This window comes from Aspergillus homomorphus (genome assembly GCF_003184865.1).
Source record: "Aspergillus homomorphus CBS 101889 unplaced genomic scaffold BO97scaffold_20, whole genome shotgun sequence".
Classification (NCBI taxonomy): Eukaryota; Fungi; Ascomycota; class Eurotiomycetes; order Eurotiales; family Aspergillaceae; genus Aspergillus; species Aspergillus homomorphus.
Genome location: NW_020291906.1, coordinates 348515 through 372692, shown reverse-complemented (window position 1 = coordinate 372692; position 24178 = coordinate 348515). Strand labels below are relative to the sequence as shown.

General features: G+C 54.8%; 8 protein-coding genes across 8 annotated transcripts; 3 read left to right on the top strand and 5 right to left on the bottom strand.

Annotated features, from left to right (window-relative positions):
* Positions 1 to 90: 90 nt before the first annotated feature.
* On the bottom strand, positions 91 to 5038 carry BO97DRAFT_391395 (isoleucine--tRNA ligase ISM1; the record flags this gene model as incomplete). Its single annotated transcript, XM_025693823.1, has 4 exons — positions 91 to 3135; positions 3408 to 3435; positions 3463 to 4920; positions 4966 to 5038. 4 exons carry the CDS (start codon positions 5036 to 5038, stop codon positions 96 to 98), a joined length of 4599 nt encoding a protein of 1532 aa, XP_025551052.1. The 3' UTR covers positions 91 to 95.
* Positions 5039 to 5403: 365 nt separating this feature from the next.
* Positions 5404 to 9375, top strand: BO97DRAFT_369800 (putative kinesin family protein (BimC)). The gene is made up of 2 exons (XM_025692747.1): positions 5404 to 8157; positions 8214 to 9375. Exons 1-2 carry the CDS (start codon positions 5545 to 5547, stop codon positions 9141 to 9143), a joined length of 3543 nt encoding a protein of 1180 aa, XP_025551051.1. The 5' UTR covers positions 5404 to 5544; the 3' UTR covers positions 9144 to 9375.
* A 321-nt stretch (positions 9376 to 9696) lies between these two features.
* On the bottom strand, positions 9697 to 10788 carry BO97DRAFT_322345 (uncharacterized protein; the record flags this gene model as incomplete). The annotated part of the gene is made up of 1 exon (XM_025691290.1): positions 9697 to 10788. A coding segment is annotated over one exon (1092 nt), but the record flags the coding sequence as incomplete, so codon positions are not given.
* A 250-nt stretch (positions 10789 to 11038) lies between these two features.
* Positions 11039 to 11709, bottom strand: BO97DRAFT_369794 (anaphase promoting complex subunit 11). Its single transcript, XM_025692746.1, has 4 exons — positions 11485 to 11709; positions 11395 to 11426; positions 11271 to 11334; positions 11039 to 11218 (listed from the first exon to the last, which is right to left on the bottom strand). Exons 1-4 carry the CDS (start codon positions 11624 to 11626, stop codon positions 11184 to 11186), a joined length of 273 nt encoding a protein of 90 aa, XP_025551049.1. The 5' UTR covers positions 11627 to 11709; the 3' UTR covers positions 11039 to 11183.
* A 279-nt stretch (positions 11710 to 11988) lies between these two features.
* BO97DRAFT_434940 (thiosulfate sulfurtransferase) lies at positions 11989 to 15179 on the top strand (the record flags this gene model as incomplete). Its single annotated transcript, XM_025697702.1, has 3 exons — positions 11989 to 12968; positions 13816 to 13973; positions 14029 to 15179. The coding sequence occupies 3 exons, from the start codon at positions 11989 to 11991 to the stop codon at positions 15177 to 15179; spliced, it is 2289 nt and encodes a 762-aa protein (XP_025551048.1).
* A 1101-nt stretch (positions 15180 to 16280) lies between these two features.
* Positions 16281 to 17052, top strand: BO97DRAFT_405904 (RPEL repeat-containing protein). Its single transcript, XM_025695302.1, has 3 exons — positions 16281 to 16483; positions 16545 to 16645; positions 16707 to 17052. The coding sequence occupies exons 1-3, from the start codon at positions 16341 to 16343 to the stop codon at positions 16883 to 16885; spliced, it is 423 nt and encodes a 140-aa protein (XP_025551047.1). The 5' UTR covers positions 16281 to 16340; the 3' UTR covers positions 16886 to 17052.
* Positions 17053 to 17074: 22 nt separating this feature from the next.
* Positions 17075 to 18153, bottom strand: BO97DRAFT_391379 (translin family protein; the record flags this gene model as incomplete). Its single annotated transcript, XM_025693822.1, has 3 exons — positions 17955 to 18153; positions 17877 to 17894; positions 17075 to 17750 (listed from the first exon to the last, which is right to left on the bottom strand). The coding sequence occupies exons 1-3, from the start codon at positions 18140 to 18142 to the stop codon at positions 17075 to 17077; spliced, it is 882 nt and encodes a 293-aa protein (XP_025551046.1). The 5' UTR covers positions 18143 to 18153.
* A 400-nt stretch (positions 18154 to 18553) lies between these two features.
* BO97DRAFT_443595 (beta-mannosidase) lies at positions 18554 to 21412 on the bottom strand (the record flags this gene model as incomplete). The annotated part of the gene is made up of 5 exons (XM_025698385.1): positions 21142 to 21412; positions 20137 to 21087; positions 19659 to 20089; positions 19377 to 19612; positions 18554 to 19333 (listed from the first exon to the last, which is right to left on the bottom strand). The coding sequence occupies exons 1-5, from the start codon at positions 21273 to 21275 to the stop codon at positions 18554 to 18556; spliced, it is 2532 nt and encodes an 843-aa protein (XP_025551045.1). The 5' UTR covers positions 21276 to 21412.
* Between the last annotated feature and the right edge of the window lie 2766 nt (positions 21413 to 24178).

Here is a 24178-nt window from a genome sequence, read left to right as displayed (position 1 = left end):
AGTACTAGGTAAATACTACTGTAAATACTGTACTGTACGTACGAGCAAAGAATTTGCTATAATTAACCTATAATACAGATCAAGGAACTGGCCACTCACACACTGCCAGCTGCACCAGCTCCAGCTGCAGCTGCATCCAGCTCTTGCACCACTCCCTCGCAGCGATCGCACACCGTCTCTTCCGCCGCCTCGCTCTCCGCAACCACATACCGCCAGCACCGAGGACATTTCCCTGCCTGCGGACTGTACACATATACCGTTCCCTTGGCTCCGCTGGGGAGCTCATATTCCTCGCTGTATTGCCACTCCGCCTGCGCCACCGACTCCGGCATCGGCTCGCCGTGAGCCCCGAGGCTGACGGACGACACCACGAAGACGTCGGCCAGTTCCGACGCATCCCGGTAAAACACCGATTCGGGCGTCGTGTGCTCCGGCAGCACGATGTGGACGAACGACTGGAGCGACGAACCCATCTGCTTCTGGCCGCGGGCCTTCTCCTGCACCGTCTTGACCACCGAGTTGACGGCCACGAGCTCCTGGTAGTCGGATTCGAGCCCCTCGTTCTGCCATTCCGCAGCCGGGACTGAGACAACGCGCTGCAGAGGATGCTCGCAGTGTTCCTTGATCGCCGCGGGGGTGTGTTCCCACGTCTCCTCCACAAGCATGGGGGTGATCGGTCCCAAAACTTCCTGGAGATGCTGGTAGATGTGGAACAGCGTCGTCTGCGCAGCACGCCGGCTCGCGCTGTTTTCGCCGTAGGTGTAGAGACGGTCCTTAATGGCCTCCATGTAGAACGCCGAGAACTCCTGGTTGGCCCAGCGATTGATCGCGTTCACCGCCTTGTAGAACTCGAAATTTTGGCAAGCCTTCTGGCAGGCCAGAACCATCTCGGACAGGTGCTTCAGTGCGATCCGGTCGACCTGTTGCAGGTTACCGTACGAGACACGGTCCTGGGGCCGGAAATCGGACAGAGCACCCAGCAACAGCTTGAAGGTCACGCGGTACTTGTGCAGACTGGTGTTCACGGTCTGGAGCACCTGCTTCCCAATCACCACATCGCGCGTGTAGTCACTGCTGGCCACCCACATGCGGAGAGCATCTGGCCCAAGCGCGTCATAGACCGGAGCCTGGTTTTCAGCCTGCTTCTTCCCCTTGCCTTTACGCGGCTTCAAGGGTGGCAACAGCGTTCCGTCCATGATCTGATGCGGCAGCATCACATTGCCAATGGACTTGCTCATCTTGCGGCCCTCTTCATCCAGAGTGAAGCCGTGGGTGATGAGGTGTTTGAACGGCGCCCGCGGCGAAGCAGTCTGTCCGGAAGCAAGCTGGTGGGCGATGAAGGTGAGAAGCCCGGACTGGAACCATCCGCGGTGCTGGTCGGTACCTTCGAAGTAGACGTCGGCCGGACGGCCATCCTCGCGGTAAGGGACGTCCACTTCGGCCCAGCTGGTGCCACTGTCGAACCACACATCCATCGTGTCGGTTCCTCGTCGGTACCCAGGCCCGGATGCGTCTCGAAGCGACGGAGGGACCCACGCGTCATCGTTCGCTTCGTCGGTCCACCATGCGTCGATTCCACGCTCCTCAATCACGCCCATGATGTGGCTCACGCTATCCTTCGTGAGCACGGCATCCCCAGTGCCCCGGTGATAGAGAGCCGGGATGGGAACGCCCCAGGCGCGTTGACGAGAGATACACCATTCGCTGCGGTTCTTGACAAAGTTCTCTAGGCGTTGCCGGCCCGAGATCGGAACAAAGTTGACGTCGTTCAGCGCTTCCAAAGCATGACCGCGAATATCGGCGACGTCGGCAAACCACTGCTCCGTAGCGCGGATGATGATCGGGCGCTTGGACCTCCAGTCGTAAGGATACTTGTGCTCGTACTTATGCTGAGTGAGAAGCTGGCCCTGAGACTCGACATACTCCAAAACCGCCGCGTTGCCGTCGTCCAGGACACTTTTCCCGCTGAGCCGTGCCGGATCACTGGGCATGGCCTTGTCGGTGAATCTGCCATGGTCGTTCACAGGCGCGAAAGCGGGAATCCCAAGAGACAGACAAGCTTCGTAATCCTCCATACCATGACCGGGGGCGCAATGCACAAGACCAGATCCCGAGTCCGCGGTGACGAAGTCCGCCGCGATAATGGGTTGCGGCTCCGCAGCGGATCCCTTGAACAAAGGGCGATACGTAGTCTGACCCGCCAGCTGAGAACCGAGGATGGCCGGCACGATGACCGACAGATCCTCCTTCAGCTGGCTTTCCAAGTATTCCAGGCGCGATTGGGCGATGAGCAGGTGACCGTGCGTTTCCGACTCGACAATCGTGTACTCCAGCGACTCGTGGACGGCAATAGCGGCGTTGGCAGGCAGCGTCCAGGGCGTGGTCGTCCAGATCACGGCGCTGATCTCCTTACCCTGCAGCAACGGGTCCTGGGCGAGATGCTCCGGGATCTGCGCGAGCGGGAACCGGACCAGCGCGGCGGTCGACATATGGTCTTCCTTGTATTCCAATTCCGCTTCCGCCAGGGCGGTGCCCGTAGACGGCGACCAGTAGACCGGCTTGAAGCGGCGATAGATGAGGCCCCTTTCGACCATCTCGCGAAACACGCCCAGCTGGCGCTTCTCGAAGGCCTTGTCCATCGTCTTCCAGTGGTGGTCCCAGTCGGCCATGACCGCAAAGCTGCGGAAGCCCTTCATCTGCGCCTTGACCGTCTTGTCCGCCAGCTTGCGGGCCGCCTTGCGGATCACCGCCGCGCTGACCGTGCCGTCCTCCTTCTGGAGCTCCTTCTGCGCCTCGAGCGCCTTCAGCTCGATGGGCAGCCCGTGACAGTCCCATCCCGGCACGTAGCGCACCTGCCGCCCCTGCCCCAGTTGGACGCGGCAGATGATGTCTTTGGTGATCTTGTTCAGCGCATGACCGACGTGGAGCTCGCCATTCGCGTACGGCGGCCCATCGTGGAGGACAAAGGGCCGGTCGGTCGGTCGCTCACGCTGTTGCCAGGCGTACAGGTCGTCGGTGCATCGCCGGAGGTATTTCGTCTGATCGGCCGGCGTCACGCGTGCGGGGAACGTCGACTTGGGGAGCTTGAGCGTCGACGACCAGGACCGAGCGAGCGTCCGTGGCAGTTCCGCCATACTATTGTTGGATCATATCCTGCCTTCCAGGAAGGTTGGTTTTGAGGAAAGGCGTGGGAGGTTCAAGTTTCAGGTCCATGCCCGCTCGGACTTTTGGGAAACCTCCGCCGCGGGTATTTCACGGATTACACGTATTGAAAGTATGCTGTATCCACCAATCAAAGAAGCCTTTTTTTGAGATTAAGTCTGTATTCCAAGCCCACATGCTACTCTTAAATACTCAATGCTACTAAAACTTCTGTCCGGCGAGTGAGTGATATGAGAAACATATACAGGGCTCCTTTGAACGTCGCCATAGTCGCTGCAAGTGATTAATATACTGTCAGACAGCTCACGGCGCCATTCTTCATGACCTCAAACAGGAGGCCTGGAAAACCAAACAATTCCGTGTTCCCCAAACCTCCATCATGGCCATCCTGCCCCGTTCTCTGTCCTTTCCCGGTGCTTTCTTCCCATCCGCCCAGAAACTCGACACTGCTTTCAGGACTGTCACCCCAGCCCCTGTTCAAGATCATGGGCCGTTGCAGGGCACGCTCCTCGGCGGCGTCGGCGTAGGCTCCCTTCCAGACTGATCGAAGCCGCTCCGAGACTTCTTCGTACCGAGTTTCGGACGTGAGCGTATCGCTGGCCGGGCTGTGGATGATCTTCCACCGACTGCGGCGATGCCGGTTGAAAGGATACGAGCCTGGTACATTCCCATGCAAGATGATCTTGGTCACGACCAGCTGGGACGAAGGCGACGGCGGGGTGGGATCTGAAAGGTCAGATCCGGGAAAGGCAGGACCAGATACTGTCGGATACGAGATAAAGGCATCAAAACCATGATGAAAGTAATTAAAGAAGCATTCGGCCGGTAGAGAGGAAGGATCCAATGCGTGGGCCTGGAAATTCTCGTCATCTGAGTCATCAGTCACGCTGTTGTTGGACGAGTGATCAAGGTCTGTGACATCGATTCCGCGGCCAGCAGATGGACCCATATGAAGAGGATCCTCTCCAGCGCTACGGCCTGCCGCCCGGTGGATAGCTATCCTTCGATCGTTCTTACGGTATATCGCATCGGGGGGCCCGAACTCTGCGATCAGATCCTGCGGAGTCGTTTCCGACAACGTGATCTGAGCAGGTGGCGTTGATCGCCGGATTGCTTCAATCTTGCCAGCTCCGAAGATCAGGAATTCCTCAATCTCATCGGGTACGAAGTCCCTGCTTTTACCCACCAACGCTGGGGAACGGGGGTATTGTGGCTGCTGGGTAAAGAGTTTGTTTCGAGCTTCCGGCCATGATGACCCTTGGAAAATGGACATCGAAGTCGCGGGTAGGGCGGCTGATGAAGAAAGCAATGCTACAAAATCACACTGATCCGACCATGCTGAGTTCTGAAGCGGAAAAGAGAAAGCGACACCGGGATACGATAAAACGTAGGTACCATACGGTGACTGGGGGTTCTCCGGTGGTATATACTCTCCGGGGTAAGAAGGACCAAACAAGCGATTATAAATATGTCGGAAGTTGGGCCCTTGCTGTGTGACAGGCTGCTCTTGTGGTTTGATGCCTTTCAGCACCTCCTGGTTCTTGTAAACAAGGGTGATCTTGGAGAAGTCCAGCACTTCTATCAACCGCAGCCTCTGGTCCGGTCCGTCAAACCGCAGACGGAGACCGCTGGATGGAAGTTGTAAAGTGACTGGTTTGCGAAGAGGCTCCGAGGACGAATATGCGATATCTATTGCGGGGTACGTCTGGGGATGGGATTTGACGCGGGTAAGCACATTGTGGAGGGAGGCTCCAAGGGCTGAAAAAGCAAGGGTTAGTTCTGTTTGGCATCAGTGAAAAGGACTCAACATGCTTATAAAGCCCAGCCCCTTGCCAGGATAGATCTGAACTTGTGGTGAAGGTCTGGAGGAAGTCATGCTGGGATATAGACCAAATGCATACTGGGGCGGAGACGTGAGGGGGCGGGTTGAGTTAGTATATTATCGCTGGGTGAGCAGTCGTCGACTGCGGTGTGGCACAACCACCAGAGTTCCCAAAATGAAGTTGAACAGCTTATCTGTCAGAATTTATTCAGATATCCACGCAGAGATCAGAGACAGTTCCAGCAGAGAATCAATGACAGTCAGGAGGTGCAGCGAAGCTGACGATGAACGCATGTTATCATGTGAGAGAGGGGCATGACGAGAGACCCGACGGCACGTGGGCGGTGAAGGCGCTTTGTTTACATTTTCCGCTTTGAGACTGGAGAGCAACAACACCGGCGGATAACAGCAAAGCACACCTCCTGAACCCAATTCTCCGACCACCCACCACCCATGTCGTCGCTTTAAAGCTATTCCGCATTACTTAGTCTCGGGCGCAACTACCTATCCGTACATCTGCTGCATCTTATCTCGTCTTGGATAACAGCATTTAGACCATCATGGCCGGCCCCCCCCGGCCTGCCTCAGGGCTGCCGACAAGACGAACAGCGACGCGCCCAACCTCAAGAAGACTCGGCTCTTCGATGACAACCGCAGAAAGGGCGGCATCCCCAGCCATTGCGTCCAAGGTGCCCTCATCCAGTGCATCGCGTGCCACGAAATCGCCGGCCGAACCCGCCAGTATCACTGCAAAACGAAAAGAAAGAGACTTTGAGCGCGAGATCAACGAAGATACGAGTATCCATGTCGTTGTCCGATGCAGAGGCCGGAACGACCGAGAAATCAAGGAGAACAGTGGGGTTGTTGTGTCGACTGAAGGCGCCAAAGGAAAGACCGTGGAATTGTCGATGGGTCCCAATGCATTGGCCAACAAGACCTACACCTTCGATAAGGTCTTCTCAGCGGCTGCCGATCAAATCACCGTCTATGAAGATGTCGTCATCCCGATTGTCAATGAGATGCTCGCTGGCTACAACTGCACAATTTTTGCATACGGACAGACAGGCACCGGAAAGACGTATACAATGTCCGGCGACATGACGGACACTTTGGGAATACTATCCGACAATGCCGGCATTATACCCCGTGTGCTTTACTCTCTTTTCCACAAATTACAGGACACTGAGAGCACCGTTAAGTGCTCTTTCATTGAACTGTACAACGAAGAGCTGCGCGACCTCCTCTCCGTCGAAGAGAACCCCAGACTGAAGATCTTCGAGAACGAGTCACGGAAAGGCCACAGTGGAAGCACTCTGGTCCAGGGCATGGAGGAAACTTTCATTGACTCTGCGTCCGCTGGCATCAAGCTTCTCCAGGAAGGGAGCCACAAGCGCCATGTTGCTGCCACCAAATGCAACGATCTCAGTTCCCGAAGTCACACGGTGTTCACCATTACCGTAATGACGAAACGAACAACGGAGTCTGGCGATGAGTACGTAAGTTTTGGGAAGTTGAACTTGGTTGATCTGGCTGGTAGCGAAAACATCCAGCGCAGTGGCGCTGAGAACAAGCGTGCGGCGGAAGCCGGCCTCATCAACAAGAGCTTGCTTACTTTGGGCCGGGTGATCAATGCTTTGGTCGATAAAAGCCCTCACATACCTTACAGAGAGTCGAAGCTCACTCGTCTCTTGCAAGATTCCCTCGGCGGCAAAACAAAGACATGCATTATTGCTACGATCTCGCCATCGCGCAGCAACTTGGAAGAAACCATTTCCACCCTGGATTACGCATTCCGAGCCAAGAACATTCGCAACAAACCACAAATCAACTCGACTATGCCAAAGAAGACTCTGCTGCGGGAATTCACAGCTGAGATCGAAAAACTAAAGGGCGAGCTGATTGCAACGAGGCATCGGAATGGTGTTTACATGAGTGTTGATGCATGGGAAGAGATGACTATGGAGAGTGAGTCTCGAAGGATTGTCAGCGAAGAACAGCGCGCAAAGATCGAGTCCATGGAGTCTAGCTTGCGGCACAAGGTCCAGGAACTCTTCTCTCTCACAAGCAATTTCAACGACCTCAAAAAGAACAATGAAGAAACACGAAATGCTCTGAAGAAAACGAACGACGTTCTTGAACAGACTGAGATCGTGCTTAAGAATACCAAATCGCAACTCGAAGAAGAGGAGATCCTCCGCAAGGCGCACGAGGATACGGAGGCCCATCTTCGTGACATTGGAGCTGGTCTTCTTTCCACCCTGGATACGACGGTCGAGGACATCAACGGACTTCACGCAAAGATTCAAAGGAAAACTGATTTGGACTCCACCAACAAGGAAGCTTGGCAGATGTCTGCAGCTGAAGTTACCGACGTGACCCAGGTAGTCGATTCCAGACTCGAAGATTTCCAGGTGCAACATTCCGAGCTGGTTGAGGCCATGTCGAACAAAATCAACGAGTTCGTTACAACGGAGATCGGAAATATCGAGTTGAACAAGTCGCAGCTGCTGGGAGCCAACGATCTGTTCGACAGGGCGGAGCGTGAGGCCCAATCTCAGACATGCGCTGCCCACGATGAGATGAACGAAGTGCTCGAAGAGATCAAAGTGTTGCGGGAAGAGGTTAAGGCTAAAGTTGGCGAAGGCCTCAATGGTCTCTCTGCCGCAGCTGCTCGCATCTCCAAGGAGGTGATTGGCGAATTTGCAGACTTCAATGCTCAACTCCATGCCTCCTACAGCACCCTTGGAAGGGACCTCAAATCTGTATTCGAGAATATGGTGGCTCATCTCAATGGCCAAAAGACGGAAATCAATAAACTGAGGCTGGAACTTCAGGAAGCGAACCTCAGAGCCGTCGACGCGAACCGCAAAGTCTCATCGCACTTGGCACAGACCCTGGAAGAGGAGAATGCAAATGCGGAAGCCGAGCGCGATCTCTTGCTTTCACAGGTGAAGTCGCTCATTGAGGAGTCCCGTCAAAGACAGTGTAGCCGTCTCAAGGGCAAGATCGACACCATGCGCACTGATCTTTCTGCTTCGGGTGATTCTCTGGAGCATGCGACCGCTCATTATGACCGCCAGGTTGACGAGTGGGTGTTCAAATCAGAGCAGTTTGCAAAGGATGTGACCGCTTCTAAGGATGAGATGAAGACCAAGATGCAGAGTGACTGGGAGGTAAGTTTCAGCTCGCTTCATGCCTTTTAACGGAATCGATACTAACCACCTCGCAGATTTTCGACCAACGCAACGCATCCATCCACAAGACGACCGAGTCGGTGCATGAGGAGACTGTCCGGATTGTTGATGCTCAGATGAAGAATATGAGCAAGCAAATGGAAGCTTTGGATGATTTTGTTGCAAAGGCACGCTCTCAGAACGGTCTTTACCGGGACGCCCATCTCTCCAGCCTCCAGAACATGTCTTCCAGCGTCCATCAGTCGTACGACTCGGTGAACACGCAGTTGTCGGACTTGGGCGGTCGTCTCCAGGAGCTGCAGGAAGGGGCCATGCAGCCGCAGATTAGTCTTCAGGAGTCTGCCATTCCACTGGCAGACGACGTGAGGAAACCGCTCTTGGAGCTTCGCGAAAGCATCCAACGCCGAGCATTTGCAGAGTACGTCGCGACTGGCACCACCCCCAAGAAGCGCCATTATGATTACCCGGCGGATTTACCCCGGACTGAGGCCCATGACAACATCAAATCCCGGATAAGGACTTCCAGAGAATTTACGGCCCTTCCTTTCAGTGGGGAAGAACATATCTCTGTGCTTGATAGCTCCCCTGCCACCACACCGGCCAAAGGCTTCGTTTTCCATGATACCGAGGACGAGGTAGGATCTCTACCACCCAAGACCACCGTCACTCCGTCCAACACGGGCCTTAGGGAAGTCGATGCAAACGTCGTTGCCAAACCACTCGTGCCTAGTACGGCGGATGACAAGGCGACACGCAAGTCCTCCGTTGTGACTGTGGAAACGGAGTGTGATGATGTCGAGCAGCCACCTCCTAAGAGACGTTGTTCGAGCACCACGACGAGTGACGCCAAACTGCCCAAAAAGTTACTCTCTCGGAAGATGGCCGGAATCATGGAGGGACCCGAAAACGTATCCCCTGTGGAAACTCCGAGCGGCCGAAGACTCAGACGTCGGCCTTCCCCCTGATCTTATCATTGTTTACTCTGTTCGAGCGTACGGAAGCACGCTGTCCGCTTGCACCTTGCGGCAGGCGTTTTGAGATACCCCTGGTCTTGGCTAAGATAAATCTGGAGACGGTATTCGATTGTTTTGTTTTGCATGTGTCTGCTTTTGATTGGAGTATTTTTATGTGCGGGCTCTTCGGTGCCTGGCGTTCTGCAACTTGTATAGGTTTCTAGCGGGATGAACGATTACCCGGCTTTGATGTGATAGAGCCTACATTCATGAACTCTTTGAGGCTGCAAGTGACTTTCCATAACTATAATAGCATACGAGTAGATTGTCGAAGCTACAGTTAAGTCGTGATGCCATGCCTTTCGCTGCGCGTGAGACTCCAATCCGAAAGAAGTGCCATGTTGGTCAAAGGCCGATGCTATTGTTCCCGTTCTCCCCTAGCCGTCGCATCTCCCGCCTGTGTTTGTTGTTGGTGTTGCTGAGTTCGGTCTGCTCCATCATCGTCAGTTCCCCGTTCACCAGGAAGGGCTGTTTCGTCATCCACACCCTCCTCCGCGTGTCCAGCCTGCTGCTGCTGCTGCTGCTGCTGTTCCCCAGCCTCAATAACCAGCCTCAGCTCCGCCAATCTCTTCGCAAACTGATCCATCATCTCCTCCAGCCGCTGACACCCGCGTTCCTTATCGCGATCCTTGCCCAGCAGAGTATTATTCATCGGCAACCCGGCCGTCCCGCGGATCTTCAACATCAAGCCCCCATTCACGGACTGCCCCTGCGACGCATTATTATTAGGGGTATTATTCTCGAACGTCGGCGCCGGCCCCAGCTGGGTATCAAGCACCTGCCACGCAGGCGACAGACTATGCGCCGCCGTCACTACCAACCTCTCACCCCCTGTGTTCCCCACCCCGGCTGGGTCCTGCTGTTCCTGCTGCCCTTGTCTTTGCATCTGCTGCTGCTGGGGCGCCGTAACCAGCATCTCCCCACCACCCCCCGCAATTTCTCTTGTCGTCTTCGACTCCGCCGGCGCAGCATAGTCCATATCCAGAATCACATAATGCTCCTTCACCCCGGGAATCGAGTCCGGTAAAAGCGACGGCTTCCGCGCAGAGCGATACTCATCCTCTTCCTCGTCGTAAGGACCCGGTCCACCTTGCTCGCCCTCTTCTCCGTCCAGTGGAGGCTGATGCTGGCGGCGCAGCGGTGAGGCTCGTGACCGCGACTTGCCCTTCCTCGGTACGTAGGCGAGCGCATCGGATTCGCTTTCCAATGCCCGTAACGTCGCTTCCGTTACGATGTCTGTGTCGTCGTCTGCGAAAATGTAGTGCACTGTCGGGTGGTGGTACTCTGCTGTGTTGTTGGCGTCTTCGATTAGGGTGAAGAAGGGTTGGAAGGTTGTGGTTGCGGCGGTAGTTGAGGGTGCTGGTGGGTGGTTTGGGGGCGTTTGTGTGGTTGTTTGGCCTTGGTTTGGGTTTGCGTCTGTTGGGTGCGTGTTGGGGGTAAGGTTGTCGTGGTGGTGGTGTTGGGCTGTTGGTGGGCGGTCGATTATGCTTTGAGGGCGGGAGATCGGGGGGTCGTTGGTTGCTGAGGTGCGGCGGGTGGAGTGTTTCGAAGGGGAGGAGGAGAGCGGGGAGGGACTGTTGTGTTTTGGTAGAGACATCTTGGTTTGTGGTCTGTGTGGGAGGGCTGGCTACATCGTTGTGGTTTGGTGCGTTGGTTGTTGGCAGGTGCAGTGAGTTGGTGATAGCTCCGGGTTGGAGGTAACCTAGGTAGGTAGGTAGCTGTGCAGTGGCACGGCTCAGCTCTGTCTGGGGTAGGCTTGCTCGTATTGGCTGTTGTTCGCTGCCTTATCAATAGGATGGATAAGATCACGTGATTACAATCGGCGATTGTTGTTATCGCCAAGAGGGAAGAGTGATGCTAGGAAGGGATTTGTATGTACATGAATGTAAGTAAGGTAATGATGGGAGCCTATGCAGATATGCTGGAGTGGGTATCATAGTTTCTGGTCCTTCGAATGCCTCGCAAAGGCCGGCAGTTGGTCCTCGAGACCGATTATTGTTCCTCGTCGTTTTGCTTCCATTCGAATTCTGCAGCGAGTGAGTGCATAGTCCAGTCCATCGTGTTATAGAAATGACCTACTCTGTCTGCACATGGGACAAAGCCCCTTGGAAGATTCTTGCTGGATCCAAGTCATCAAGCAGTGCTGCGGTCAGTCAGTAGTGGTTTCATTTGAGCATGAGGACATTGGGCTCCGCAATCGCACCATATGGAACGAGTGGCCGCATTTTCCAAGCACTGCGATCCAGCATCCAGGTCAATAGCTTATTCCGATAACGGGGGAAGAAGCGCTCACGTAATGAACAATCATCGCCGGGAAACTTGCAGGTCGGACAGGTCCCGTCGAACTGGACGCGACAAATACCACAGACCTCGTCGTCGGGCATGTCCCAGCGCCAGGTTGCGACGGCATTCCACTCTTTGATGGTGACCTTCATGGTTGGAGTATATTGTGTTGATTGAAGACTAGATGGGGCAGACAAGCGAGGACAAAAGAGTCAAGACGGCCAGACAGGCGAGCGAACTGGGCTGGGTGAAAGTGGATCGATGATAAGCGGGATTGTTTACCCGAATGATTTTCACATGGTCGGCGGCCGCTCACTCTCCGCATTTGTGATAGCATTCATTCATTCCTCCCTTCCTCAACCTCTCCACACTCTTCCCTTCCTCACCTTTACCCCTCTTACTCTCTCGTCTATCACCCCTCTCCGGCTGCTCCGCTTGGTGGATGATTAATCGCGCATCGTGATTATCGGCATGTAAATCTCTAAATTACTCCCTCAGATCTACTGTTTCCACTATGGCTTTCGCTACTCTTCGTAACTCTATCCCCTCACCGACTCGCCTGGTCCGTTCTACCATGTCGACTTCACACCAAGCGCGACAGCAATTCCAGAGTCGCCAGTATTCCTTTGCTTCATACCTGGTGGCTCCCAAAGAATTGGACACTGCCTTGAAGAAGAATCCGGCGACGAAGATCTCGACATCCCCTCGTGTAGTCCCTCTATGCGCCGCCTGGTTCATGCCAAATGACCCCGAGGGTCGCAAAGGAATCGACGTTTTCCGCAAGCATCGCATCCCGGGAGCTCGGTTTTTTGACCTCGATGCTGTCAAAGATCATGAGTCTCCATACCCGCACATGCTCCCCACCGCCGAAACATTCGCCGAAGCCATGAGTGAACTGGGCATCCGACGCGACGACGAGGTGGTGGTGTACGACTCCGCAGAAGTTGGCATCTTCAGTGCGCCTCGTGTCGGCTGGACCCTTCGCGTCTTTGGACACCCGCGAGTGCATGTTCTGAACAATTACAAAGTGTGGGTTGCGGAGGGCTTCCCCACCGAGACCGGAGAGCCCCAGCAGCCGGAGAAGACCAACTACCCGGTCCCTACATACGACTCAAAGCTCGTGATCCCGTACCGAGAGCTGAAGGAGATCGCCAAGGAGCACAGGAAGGAGGGTGCGAAAGAAGTGGAGATCCTTGATGCACGGTCCTATGGCCGCTGGGCGGGCACCGACCCTGAACCGCGCCCGGGCCTGTCTTCAGGACACATTCCGGGCTCCAAGAGCCTGTCGTTCCAGGAGCTGCTGGACCCCGAAACTAAGACCTTCCTGTCCGGGCCCGAGCTGCGCAAGATCTTCGAGAGCAAGGACATTGACACGTCCAAGTCAATTATCAGCTCCTGTGGCACCGGTGTAACGGCGACTATCATCGAGACCGCATTGGCTGAGGCGGAATACGGCGAGCCGAACCTTCGGAGGGTTTACGATGGGAGCTGGACGTGAGTTTTCTCTTTTCTTCTTTACTCGTGTATTTGTGCTGACTGTCGACAGTGAATGGGCACAGCGTGTGAAGCCCGAGGAAGGCCTGATCAAGAAAATGGCCTAGACTACGCAACCGAAGATTCCCTGCCCAAACCTTAACACTTGGGTTTTTTTATGTGTTTCTTCTATGACATGATGTTCCCTTCTCTCGTTCCCATTGTTTCAGCTTGTTCGAGCGACAGCGCATACCAGAAAGTCAGATCAATCCGAGCCATAGACTGTACACAAGGGAAGACTCCTAGATAGAAGTCTTATGTAATGGCAGCTATGAATTTCCGTGAGAGCCAGAACCAAACCTCTCTAAGCAGCAAGCCACCAGTGAGCTTATCGTAAGACTGAGGTCAATGTGCACATGGATCCAAACTAAGAGTCACGGGCGCGGAATATACTGGTGCTTAGTCAGGATCCCGATGATTCCCGCGGCATGGAGTTGATCCGCTGCTGGAGGTCCTCTCCTCCTCCTCCTTCTCACCGATCTGATCGCCTCATTATTCTCTTCCCCAATCGTTTGTTCAGATCACAAAATGCTGCAGATGATCGTTCTTTGTGAATTAGGATTGCATTGTGAGTGAACCGTCCTCTATATCGAAGCACCGTGGGTTGGCTATCATCGGATACACTACGCTCTCTGCCTGCGAGCCAGGGCCCCCACATTCCCATATTCCTCCGCCTCCATTAATCCTAATCAAACCTCCTTCGCTGGATCCAGCATCACGCTAACCACGCCTGCGGCTCGGTCGCAGTCGTCAAAGCTAGCTATTTGGTATAAGGCCGCTGTGCCGTGCGAAACTTATCAACTTTTAGCAACGCGTCCTGTCCTGCCGATCGCCTGAGGGCAATTATGACGACCGGACGCAAGGTCTTCCACTGCGCCGTGGATGAGACGGCGTTAACCACCAATATCAGCGAAATCAAAAAATGGACCACCAACGGGGCGATTACTCTGATTGTGCCTCTCTACAGTAAGTCGAGTGGAGTCGCTTACGTCGCTGTTACTGATCAGTGCTCCCTCCTCAGCCCTTGAACGCCTCCATGCATTGAAGAGAGCCGGGTCGCAGGTCGCCATCAACGCCCGCGAGGCTGTCCGCTTCCTCGACCGGGTTACCTCGGGCAAGGACAACATCTCTTCCGAACGGGTTGCTTTGCAGGGTCCCATGGAGCAGTACGAGAATTGGGCGGAGGCGGAGAAGTTCTTCCTGCCCGAGTTCGAGGAGGATCCGGAGGCGATTGACGGAGTTGGCCCCGACGGCCCGACGGCGCACCCCGACGAGAAAGGCAAAGAACCCAAGAAGAATGGCGCCTCACCGGACGATTTATCCCAGATGCTACTCAACAAATTGAACTTCAAGAAGGAACTTGATGCAGTCTCGAATACGTCGAACGGCACCCACAGTGCTCCCTCCCGTCCGTCTTCCCGAAGCTCTCGAACCAGCCCCGAATGTGCCAACTCGCAGGTGATAACCAACGGAGGAGGATCGAAGGGGAACAAGGCAAAGCGCGCCAACGGGCATCGTCGTTCGGCGTCTAGCTCGACCATTCCCACGGTCCCACCGGTGCTCCGACCCTTGCTCAGCGCGCTGCTGTGGCGACTGCACCAGGGTCCCGATGCTTCGAATGCGGCCAAGACTTGTATCTTGATCACGAATGATCCACAGACTCAGCTTTGGGCACAGAAGTTCGGCATCGCGGTTAAGAACATTCATCAGCTGCGGACATCCATCCAGTACGAGGAGCGGGAATTCAAGAACCGATGCAAATATGTCGAAAAGACCCAGGCCGGCAGCAGCAGCGAACCGAAGTCTCTTCTGTCGTATGAGGACGAGAGCGACGAAGATGAGCTCGTCTTCGTTCCTCGCGGTCGAGGCAAGGGAGCATCGCGCGGTGGTGGTTCTCGCGGGGCCAACAGTCGCAAGACGGTTGTCGCCAAAAGTGTGGCCCCGCCCGTTGAGGCTACAATGGAGATCCCCACTCAGCCGATTGACCCGAACTCGTTCAGCCGTTCGCTTGGCCCTTCCAAACAACAGCCCACAGTCGACCTCAGCACTCAGTCCGGCGCAGCACGGGGCATGGCGGGTGCGTCTCGGAACTACGCCAATAACCGCCGGGGAGCCTCTCGGGGCCCTACTCGTGGTAACAGCCGGGGTCGTGGGAAGCTTTGGGTTCCTTGATCTGATGCAAGGGTTCGTCCGATCATTTGACGATGGACGAATCGCACGTTTTCCAACTCTGAAATAGACCGACGCGGTTGTTACCTGAAGCATCAAAAATGAGTCCTTCTGCCTGAATCGGGGCTGCTTTCAGTCCGACCTGTGTCGACTTGCGACTGTGACTTCATGGATGGGGCGAATGGGTCCTGGACAGATGGCATGGAATCCGAACTGGGTAGACGAGATCTCAGCGTTTAGTCTCGACTTAACGACGATGACCATCCTGATGGGAAAGTAGCTCCAGGAAGGAGACTCGGGCTGCTATACGTGTGGTCCGCTTTTTATTCCGAGGAGCCCGAACGTCTCGAGGTGTCGTTGTGGCTCATGCCTGCCTGTCTTGTCGACATCGCTTTGCTTTAGTGGGAGGAGGCGTTTTTGCTTTCATTTTCCCTCCTTGGAATTTGCTAGTAGGAAGCCGGGGGTATAGGGAGGCGGAATCTGTCTGGAGGAGGCTAGCTTTTTCGACATTTTCTACTCTGCAAGTTACGAAAACAGATATAGCAGTTATTCTTCGCTTTACGATCGATTTGTTGGACATCTTTTGGGCGGAGAGGAGTACTGGGGGCGAAGACGAGGCACAGCCATGGATGATATTGATGATAGCTGCAAACAATCATACGGTGATCTATGCTTATTGGGGTTTCTCCTTCCTTTAGCGTAGTGGTTTGAGGGTGGACAATCAACCCCGGACTAGTTGGATTTTCGTTCATCCAGGAGAGTAGTATTGGCGACTACATTCCCATTGTCTATTGAGGTAGAGTGTAGTCCAGTAGTAGTAGTTAGTACACAGTATGACATCGGAAGACAGTGACTGCATCGTCACAGCGGAACCAAAGTGGCCACCAGTTGGCGACCGGTCCCGTGGATCGGCCTGCCACTCACATCACTTGACCCTCCCATTAATCGCCCTGACAACAACACCCACTCTGCATCATCGTCAATCAGTCCATACGTAGCCGTGCTGCTGCTCATCCTTCTTTGACTTGTTTGTCTGCTAACTTATTTATACACGCTGACTCTTCTTCCGGACATCACTTCCTGACCAAACTCATCTCTCCCACCGCAACATCGTTCCTCTGTCAACAACACCTGCCAACTAAACTATAACTCCCATACGTCATCATGGACTCCAACGCTATCGACCAGACTCCTCTCTCCGCATCCCCCACCGAGCGCCGTGGCTCGCTCGAGAAGCACCTCCAGCATCGACCCGACGTGCAGGACCTGAAAGAACGACACATCCTCCTCGACACCAACGTGGCTCCGTATGTTGACCCAAGAAGACACACTTCCCCGTTCCCCACATTAACCCCTCATGGTCCATAGATCCCTCCAAGCCGCCCGAGAGGAACTCGCCCGCCACCGCAAAGCCGACGACCTTAAGAAACACCTCGAGCACCGCCCCGATCGCGAGGAACTCGTTGAACGTGAGCGCTTCATTAGCAGAGATTACTGTTCCTGCGATCATGCTAACAAGCTCTCAAACAGGCAACATCCTGCCCTCCTCGACAGCCGCCCCGGCCCTGCAAGCCAACGCCCGCGAGCTGGAGAAACACATGCTAGCCGACCATTTAGACCAAAAGATCCAGAGCCGCCCGGCGCCGGACCAACTGATCTCGCAGGGTATCCTCACGGAGGACGAAGACCCGCGGTTCCCAGCTGTTTAGAATGACATGAATACTGGCGTTTTTATCTGTGTTATTTTCGGGTCCCCTTGCTTGCGAACGGGTTTGATTGTGCTGGAATCCGTCCATCCATTTTTCTGGGAACATGCTCTCGTCCTTGCTCTTATGAACATAGCTATACTCAAACAACTGCATTCCCACTTTCCCACGATAAGAACCCTCCACAGGAAACTAGTAAACCTCGCCCTCCCCGGCCCCTCCAGCACCGGCACTCAAATCCGGCCTCCACCCCTCAGGCCTCTCACTCCCGCGGACCAAGATCCCATACGCCGCGCGCTCCACCTTCTCGACAGACCCCTGCATGACCTCAATCTTCCGGCCCATATCACGGAACATAAGCCCGGCATGCCGCCGCGGGATATTGAGGAGCTCAATAGCCGCCCGCATCGCGCGCAGATCCACGACGATGGCGTTCTGCTCGGAGGGCAGCTGGACTTTTGTCTGCTTGGCCGTAGCACTGTCCTTCCCCTCCCCCTGCCCCTCCCCCTCTTCCGTTGAAGAAGGGGATGAGGAAGAGCCCGACAAAGTCGTCACCGCAAACCGCATCACCTCGCCCGTGAGGTCGAACAACCCCATCAGGTAATCCTCCTCCGTGAGCGGGATGCCGGTGGGCAGGTGCGCGCGCACTTCTGGGAGGGTGATCAGGGTTTGGGTTGTTAGGTAGTGGTGGAAGGAGAGCGCCTCGATGAACTCCTGGATTGCGCCGCTGAGTTGGCGCTGGTAGCGGTGTTGGTTTTGGGATGTTAGGTCTGGGAGGGTCGTTGTGAAGAGGTGGGTTATTTGGTTGAATTTCTCGTTTATCTCTTTGATTGTTTTGGGGGGGAGGGGTTTGTTTATTTGGCGGATTCTGAGGGTATTCGTTTGTTAGTGTGGATTTCTTGGGGTTATATTGTGGGGATTGTTGGAGGTATTGGGGGTTATGGGTTATTATTTTGTCAATTGGGGTTTAAGGATTCGGGCTGGGTGGACGGACCGTTGAAGGGAGAAGATTCTGTTCGATTAGATTGTTAGTTCTGAGGTATGTAGTTTGGAGGAGAGGAGGCGGGGGTACATCTTCTTGCTGAGCGCGGTGATGTCTCTGCTGGTTTTGATGAGGCGCTCGCGGCGGTCGTGGTGCTCGTCGAGCTCGTTGCGGAAGGTCTCGAACATCGCGTGGATGGAGGGGGAGTCGGTGGACATTGTTGCGGGGGGTGCAGTATCTAGGGGGTGGCCGTCCCAGGTGCGTTTTGTGCCGGCCATTGAGTGAGTTGATGGGTGTGGTGGTGGTTGTGGTGGTGGTGAGGCGCGAAGATGTCATTTCTGCGGTGGGGCGGGTTCGGGTGGCTTATCTGATAAGATCTGTAGATGTGCTGTACTGAGAAGCTGAAAGGAAGGGGGGTCCGGGGGTTCTCCCCCGGGACGCTTACACGCTTGGCCTATGGATTGAGGTGCTAGGATGCTGAAAGAAAGGGGGGTCCGGGGTTCTCCCCCGGGATGCTTTATAAAGCCAGTTTAAGGGTTGAGTTGGGCTGGGCATTCGAAAGAAAAGGGGGGTTTGGGGGTTCTCCCCCAAGAACGTTCCATTGTGGGTTATTAGATGATTTTTGGAGACAGACTGGAGTGAAGAAAGGCTGGATAACTATTCATTTACTTGAATATCAGACCAAGTGATTAGTGGTCGAGATACTTGTACTTGAGGGAATCGCCCGGCTTCAATCCCCTCACGGTGACAGTCTGGCTGTCGCCAGGCATGATGTCCATGGCGCTGTCGCTGATCTTGACCCCGTCGCGCTCCTCGAACACCAAGCACTTCACCGGCTTCTGCGCGCTGATCTGCAGAGTCTGCTGCTCGGCTGTCTCAGAAGTCTTCTCCACCACCAGGCCGCGTTCCGAGAAGTCGAGGTACTTGAACGGCTGCGGCCAGTCCACGTCCCGCGCGACGACCTGTCCGTCCACCCACAAGCGAGCAGCGAGGACATGTGGCTCGGGATACACTGCATAGTCAATCAGACCGTCTACGATGAGATTGGTGGTGCCGTTCGGCTGGATCGTAACGTTCTTGTGAACCGCCGTCTCCCTAACCTCTTGACCGTCGTTGATCGAGAGGAACCTCAGTTCCACGGTGCCCGTTGTCTCCTTCTGCAGCGAGCTGACGACCCAGAGCTCGAATTTGCTCGTCTTGGGAGGCTGCGCGTGCGTGACGCTCCAGTCGTGGTGCTCGCGACGGACACCCACGGCCAACGGAGCCAGCACACGGGCCACAGCATAGAAGGCCGGTTTGGGTCGCAGGAAGTAGTCCACGATCGCCCAAGAGATGGTCGGCCAGCAGTCGTTGAGCTGCCAGAGCAAGGCGCCGCCGCAGTGCCGCTCATCGCCCCACTGGCGGCGCCATCCGCGATACCCGAACATCATGGTCTCGGCTTGCACGACTTGGGTGAGATAGGTGTAGGTCTGCTCATTAGCGCGGGTCTCTTTCGGGTCTGGGGCTACTCACCTCAAGATCTGTAGCTGTCTTCAAGTTCTCCACCAGGTACGTAGCGATCCGTCGTTCATGTCCGTCCGCTTTGTTGTGGAAGTCGAGGACGTGCGACTGAGGATATTTGTCTTTCTCGTGCTCGACGAAGTGGTTGATAGTAGAGAGGTGGGGAAATGCTTCCATGCCGAATTCACTGTTGAACCGTCCGCCGAGGGTGTCGAAGATCTGGTATTTCTCTTGCGTTCCATGCCAGACTATATCCATTAGCACAAAGACGATACTAGAGTAGCTGGGTCTTACCGTTCCACTGATGCATGTCTCCTACAGTAGGATCGGAGGTCTTCTTTCCATCTCCCCACGGGCTTCCGGGGTGATAGAATGTCCTCGGGGAGAGCTTATCCACCACCTCCGGGAGCAGTTTCTCGTAGATGTACCGGGCGGGAAAGTCCGTCTTCAGCCAGTTCTCAGGGTTCTTGTCTTCGTAGTCATACGTGAGGCCTGCTGACTCTTGCACCTGATAGTCCTCGTTGTTTCCAGCATAGAGGACAATGGATGGATGGTGGCGCAGACGGCGCACATTATAGACGGCTTCCTTCTCAATTGACTCAAGCAGCTCAGGCCAGGCCGGGTAGTTACCGCAGCCGAACATGAAGTCCTGCCATACAAGCACACCGAGCTCGTCGCATGCCTCGTAGAAATTGTTGTCTTCGTAGCAACCGCCGCCCCACACCCTGCGAATGTTAGCCGACACATACACAAATCAGCGGAACAGACCTACCGGATCATCACTTGACGGCCGGCAACCATCAACTCAATCCAGTTTCGATAACGCTCACGGGAAACGCTGGGCAGCAGGTTGTCTGCGGGGATCCAGCATGAACCACCGCAAAAGACATCGACGCCGTTGATCCGGAAGAAGAACGATTTGCCGTGCTTGTCGGGCCGCTGCACTACTTCCGCTGTCCGTATGCCGATCTTTTTGGAGACGTGATGCAGCTCGATCTGGTCCTTCTCCAGGAACACGGAGACCTCGTATAGATCTGGGTTTCCGTACCCATTCGGCCACCAGAGGCTTGGTTGGTCGATATCGAATGTTGTCCTGGCAATGTTCTTGTCTGGTGTGGCGACTTGTCTGGTAATTTCCTTCCCGTCTTTCTTCAGGGTGAAGATGGCTTTGTAACTAGAGTCCTCAGTAGCATCTAGCTCTGCGGAGGCGGTAATCCGCGCATGCTGATGGTCGGCCGCAAGATCCGTGTCTGTCCAGAGGTCCGCTACGCGGGCAGAGTATACCTCTAGCCGCACGTCTCGCCAGATACCCGCGGTCATCAGCACTGGACCCCAATCCCAGCCCCAGTGGTACTGAGCCTTGCGAACAGCTAGTCGGGCCGGGTCACCGTTGAAGGAGGCCCAGTTGTGCTTGGGGTCTTGCTCCCGCAGCTCCTTGGCTCGCAGCATGGCACAGTCGAAGTCGATGTGGAGAACATGCTCTCCCTCTGCCTCCAGGGCTTTGGTGACATCGATCCGATGGGCTAGAAACATGTTGTTGCTCTCAAGAATGATTTCATCGTCCAGTCTCACCGTGGCAAAAGTGTCCAAGCCGTCGAATGCCAGAACGACCCTTGATCCAGCAGGGACGGTCGGCTTTTTGAAGACATTGCGGTACGACCACGACTTCTCGTTGACCCATCTTGCCTCGAGCTCATTGAAGCCGATATAGGGATCTTTCAATCTATATACCCACGGTCAATGCGACGCGATAGTGATTATCCTGATGTTGGCACACCTATCATTGGCCTGCAAGTCCTGATGAACGACAGACGGCACGCTGGCAACGGGCATCCAAGCATCAGATGATTGTTCCTTGCTGTCTTTGAAGGACCAGCCGGTGGTCAGAGGATGCTGGATAAAACTCGCCATAACGGGCTAAGGAGGGGTAACGGCAAGCCAATGGCAACAGGAGGTGGAATCTCGATAAGTAGAATCCGGTCGATGATTCACAATGAACACCTTTTCGCAACCCAGGGGGAGTTTCAGGCTCTTGTATCTTGATATCGATATCGAACTGTCTCAAATATCATGAAGAGCTATAGAGCAAAGGGAAGCTCCACGGAGGCATCTCCGCATTCCACGTGCTGTCACTGCCTAATCGGGCAATCGACGGGCGGGCTTTCCTCCTTGCCCAAAACAGACATCCACCTCCACTCAGTGATCCTACACTTCGCCCTCAACATCCTCAGCGTCTCACCATCGACTGACTTTGAGTTCCACCACGGCGAGTTCCACCACGGCTCATCGTCTGTGTGTCTGAACTGAGCAACGCGATCAGATGAAGCAGATCCCGATCACCGCCCGAGTCAGTGCAGCGATATGACAAGCAACTCTCCCGTCTTGGGCGACGTCTAAGAGGACTATGCTATGTATTCTAAATCACGTTCCTCTCACTGAAACTAATCCTCCAAGCGTTTCCCCTTGCTTTACTGCTTTGGGTACGGCCGACGCTCCACGCAGCTATGGTTGGTCTTCCGTCTGATCAAATCCTTCCTTGTGCTTGGAGATTCTTGTTCCTGACAGCCCTGAAGATCACTAGTTAAACTGAACGTAAACCGCCTGATCGTTGTTAAACAACTTCAACCCCCTCAACTTCTCTTTGAACTGAACTTGCACGCTCCATCCATTGCAAAATAAGCGACGCACCCGTTCATAATCTCATTGGCTGACACACCAGTCACTAGTCCGGCCGTCGTCGCTTAGCGAAACTGAACAACATTTAATTGCAGGACCATGGTGTGGTCAAGGAGTCGATGTTAACAGCCGGTCCAGGTGCCTCGGTTCTCAAGCGGCTTCCGCCCTTCCCGCCTCCCGTTGCGTCCACAGTAATGCCGGGGTACCTTACAGAAATGGAGACAGGTTCCTCCTTGGAGCGCTAACTATTCGAGGAGGCATGTGATGAGTGAGCAATTTCGCGCTCTTGGCGTTCATCGCAATTAGCCTGATCACTTTTGCCTAACCAATGCCGGCCACACGCGTCGAGCCTATTTTGCGATTGGGTGTCCACCTTGCGTACCCCGGAATCTGTCTAAAAGCCGACTTAAGTGGTGTGAAGCCGCTTTGTTTTTCTTCCGGCACCACACTCGCTGGGGGGGCAGCCAGATATGCCAGGAGATGCTCTGCACTTGGACCCAAGTCTATCACGACTTTGCCACTCATGGAGTCTAAGCTACATAGTACAAGATGGTGCCGGGGCTCACGGACCAGATGACTCTTGGGATTGGACGTGGGCAAAAGACACCAGGCGGCTGTGCTCCAACATACTCCGACCCCCATCATGGGGTTTAATTAAAATAGGGTGTCAAAGACGGTCATCATTTGCGGGGTCATGACTGCAATTGGCGGACACGGATTTCCCCAACAGTCAGACCCTGCGAATGTGCTGGAATGAGAAATTTATCGAACCCTGCTCTTATTGCCTGAGTCATCGCGAAGCGACTTGCCCGTCAGAATCAGAAAGACTCGGGAGCAGTAAGCTCCAGAAACACGGATGAATGGAGGCTGTTCAATCGGGTGTACATACACCGACTACTTCCGATGAGTTTCGCAGTCAGACGCAGGCAGTCTTTCTGCCTATTTGCGGTGGTCGCTCGGACATCGAGTGGCGCCACCCCTGTTGGTGTAATATAGTGATGTGCTCCGGTCTTCATCAGCCTGCAGAACTGTAATGGGGTTGGCTGCCCACTAGGCGAATAGTGATTGTTTGTCCGGCCCGGGGGTGAGTATCGTGCGATGACTGCCAGTCCTGGCGTGGGTAGATGCGGGTGCACCAACAACGTGGGCGAATTTGTGCGTCGAACCATTATCGTGGCAGGGAATCGCGATGTTTGCGCCAGCCTCTCCTCAGGTGACCTGGAGACAGATCCCAGCAGTCCACCCCCTCAAAGTCGAATTCTTTTCGGACCTGAAAGGTCTTTTCACGGAAGGAATTCGGGGGGCTCATCCATCACCCCGTGATAGGTGGAAGGACATTGTTCAGCTTCAAGCTGCGCGCGACGTAGAGAGGGGGAAAAGCGCTAACCGGCAGGCAGATCCAAGGAACCGTGAAGAACAGACCCTTTGGGGCGAGTGTTGGCGAGCCTGTAATGGCTTTGAATTCATGTTGTTCGTATGTAACCCTGACAGCCGAGCCTTTGATATAGTGTCAAGCATGGCCGGTGGGCGAAGGGTCCGGGGTTTTTGACTGGAGGAACCAGTAAGAGCCCACGATGCATGGGATGCCGATTCTTCCCCAGACATGCAGAAGCCTGACAGAAAAGGTCACTTCCTGCATGATGGATTTAATCAAAGTGGAAAATTGCGGGGGCGACGACAGGTTCAACCAGTGAAGGAAACCCAAGGACGAGCTTTCCAGGGACTCTGTTGGGCACCGTGAAAGTGTCGGTCTTGGACGTGCGAGATGTCGCTTGATGATGCTGCTCGGGGGCTGATGATCGCTGTCTCCGGCTGCTAAAACACGCCTCGTGGTCCGACTCAGGCTGTTCGTGAAGATATATTGCGACACGTTTTTCTTTTATGTCGATTTTTCCCCGCCGACCTCTTCCATCATCCAGGACAGTGGCGACTGCAGTAACTAGGCTTATCTCATGCAGTAACCCACTGGGGCTTTTCCCCCTCGATCTTATTTCACCCTACTACCACTCGTCGCTAGCAGCAAACAGACTATCCCTGCCGTCTGTTGCATTACACTTGCTAGTCCTCCTGCGACCGGTTTGCCAATGGCTGTTTCTAGCTGACCACGCTACCATAGAATGCCTTGATCGTACCATCAT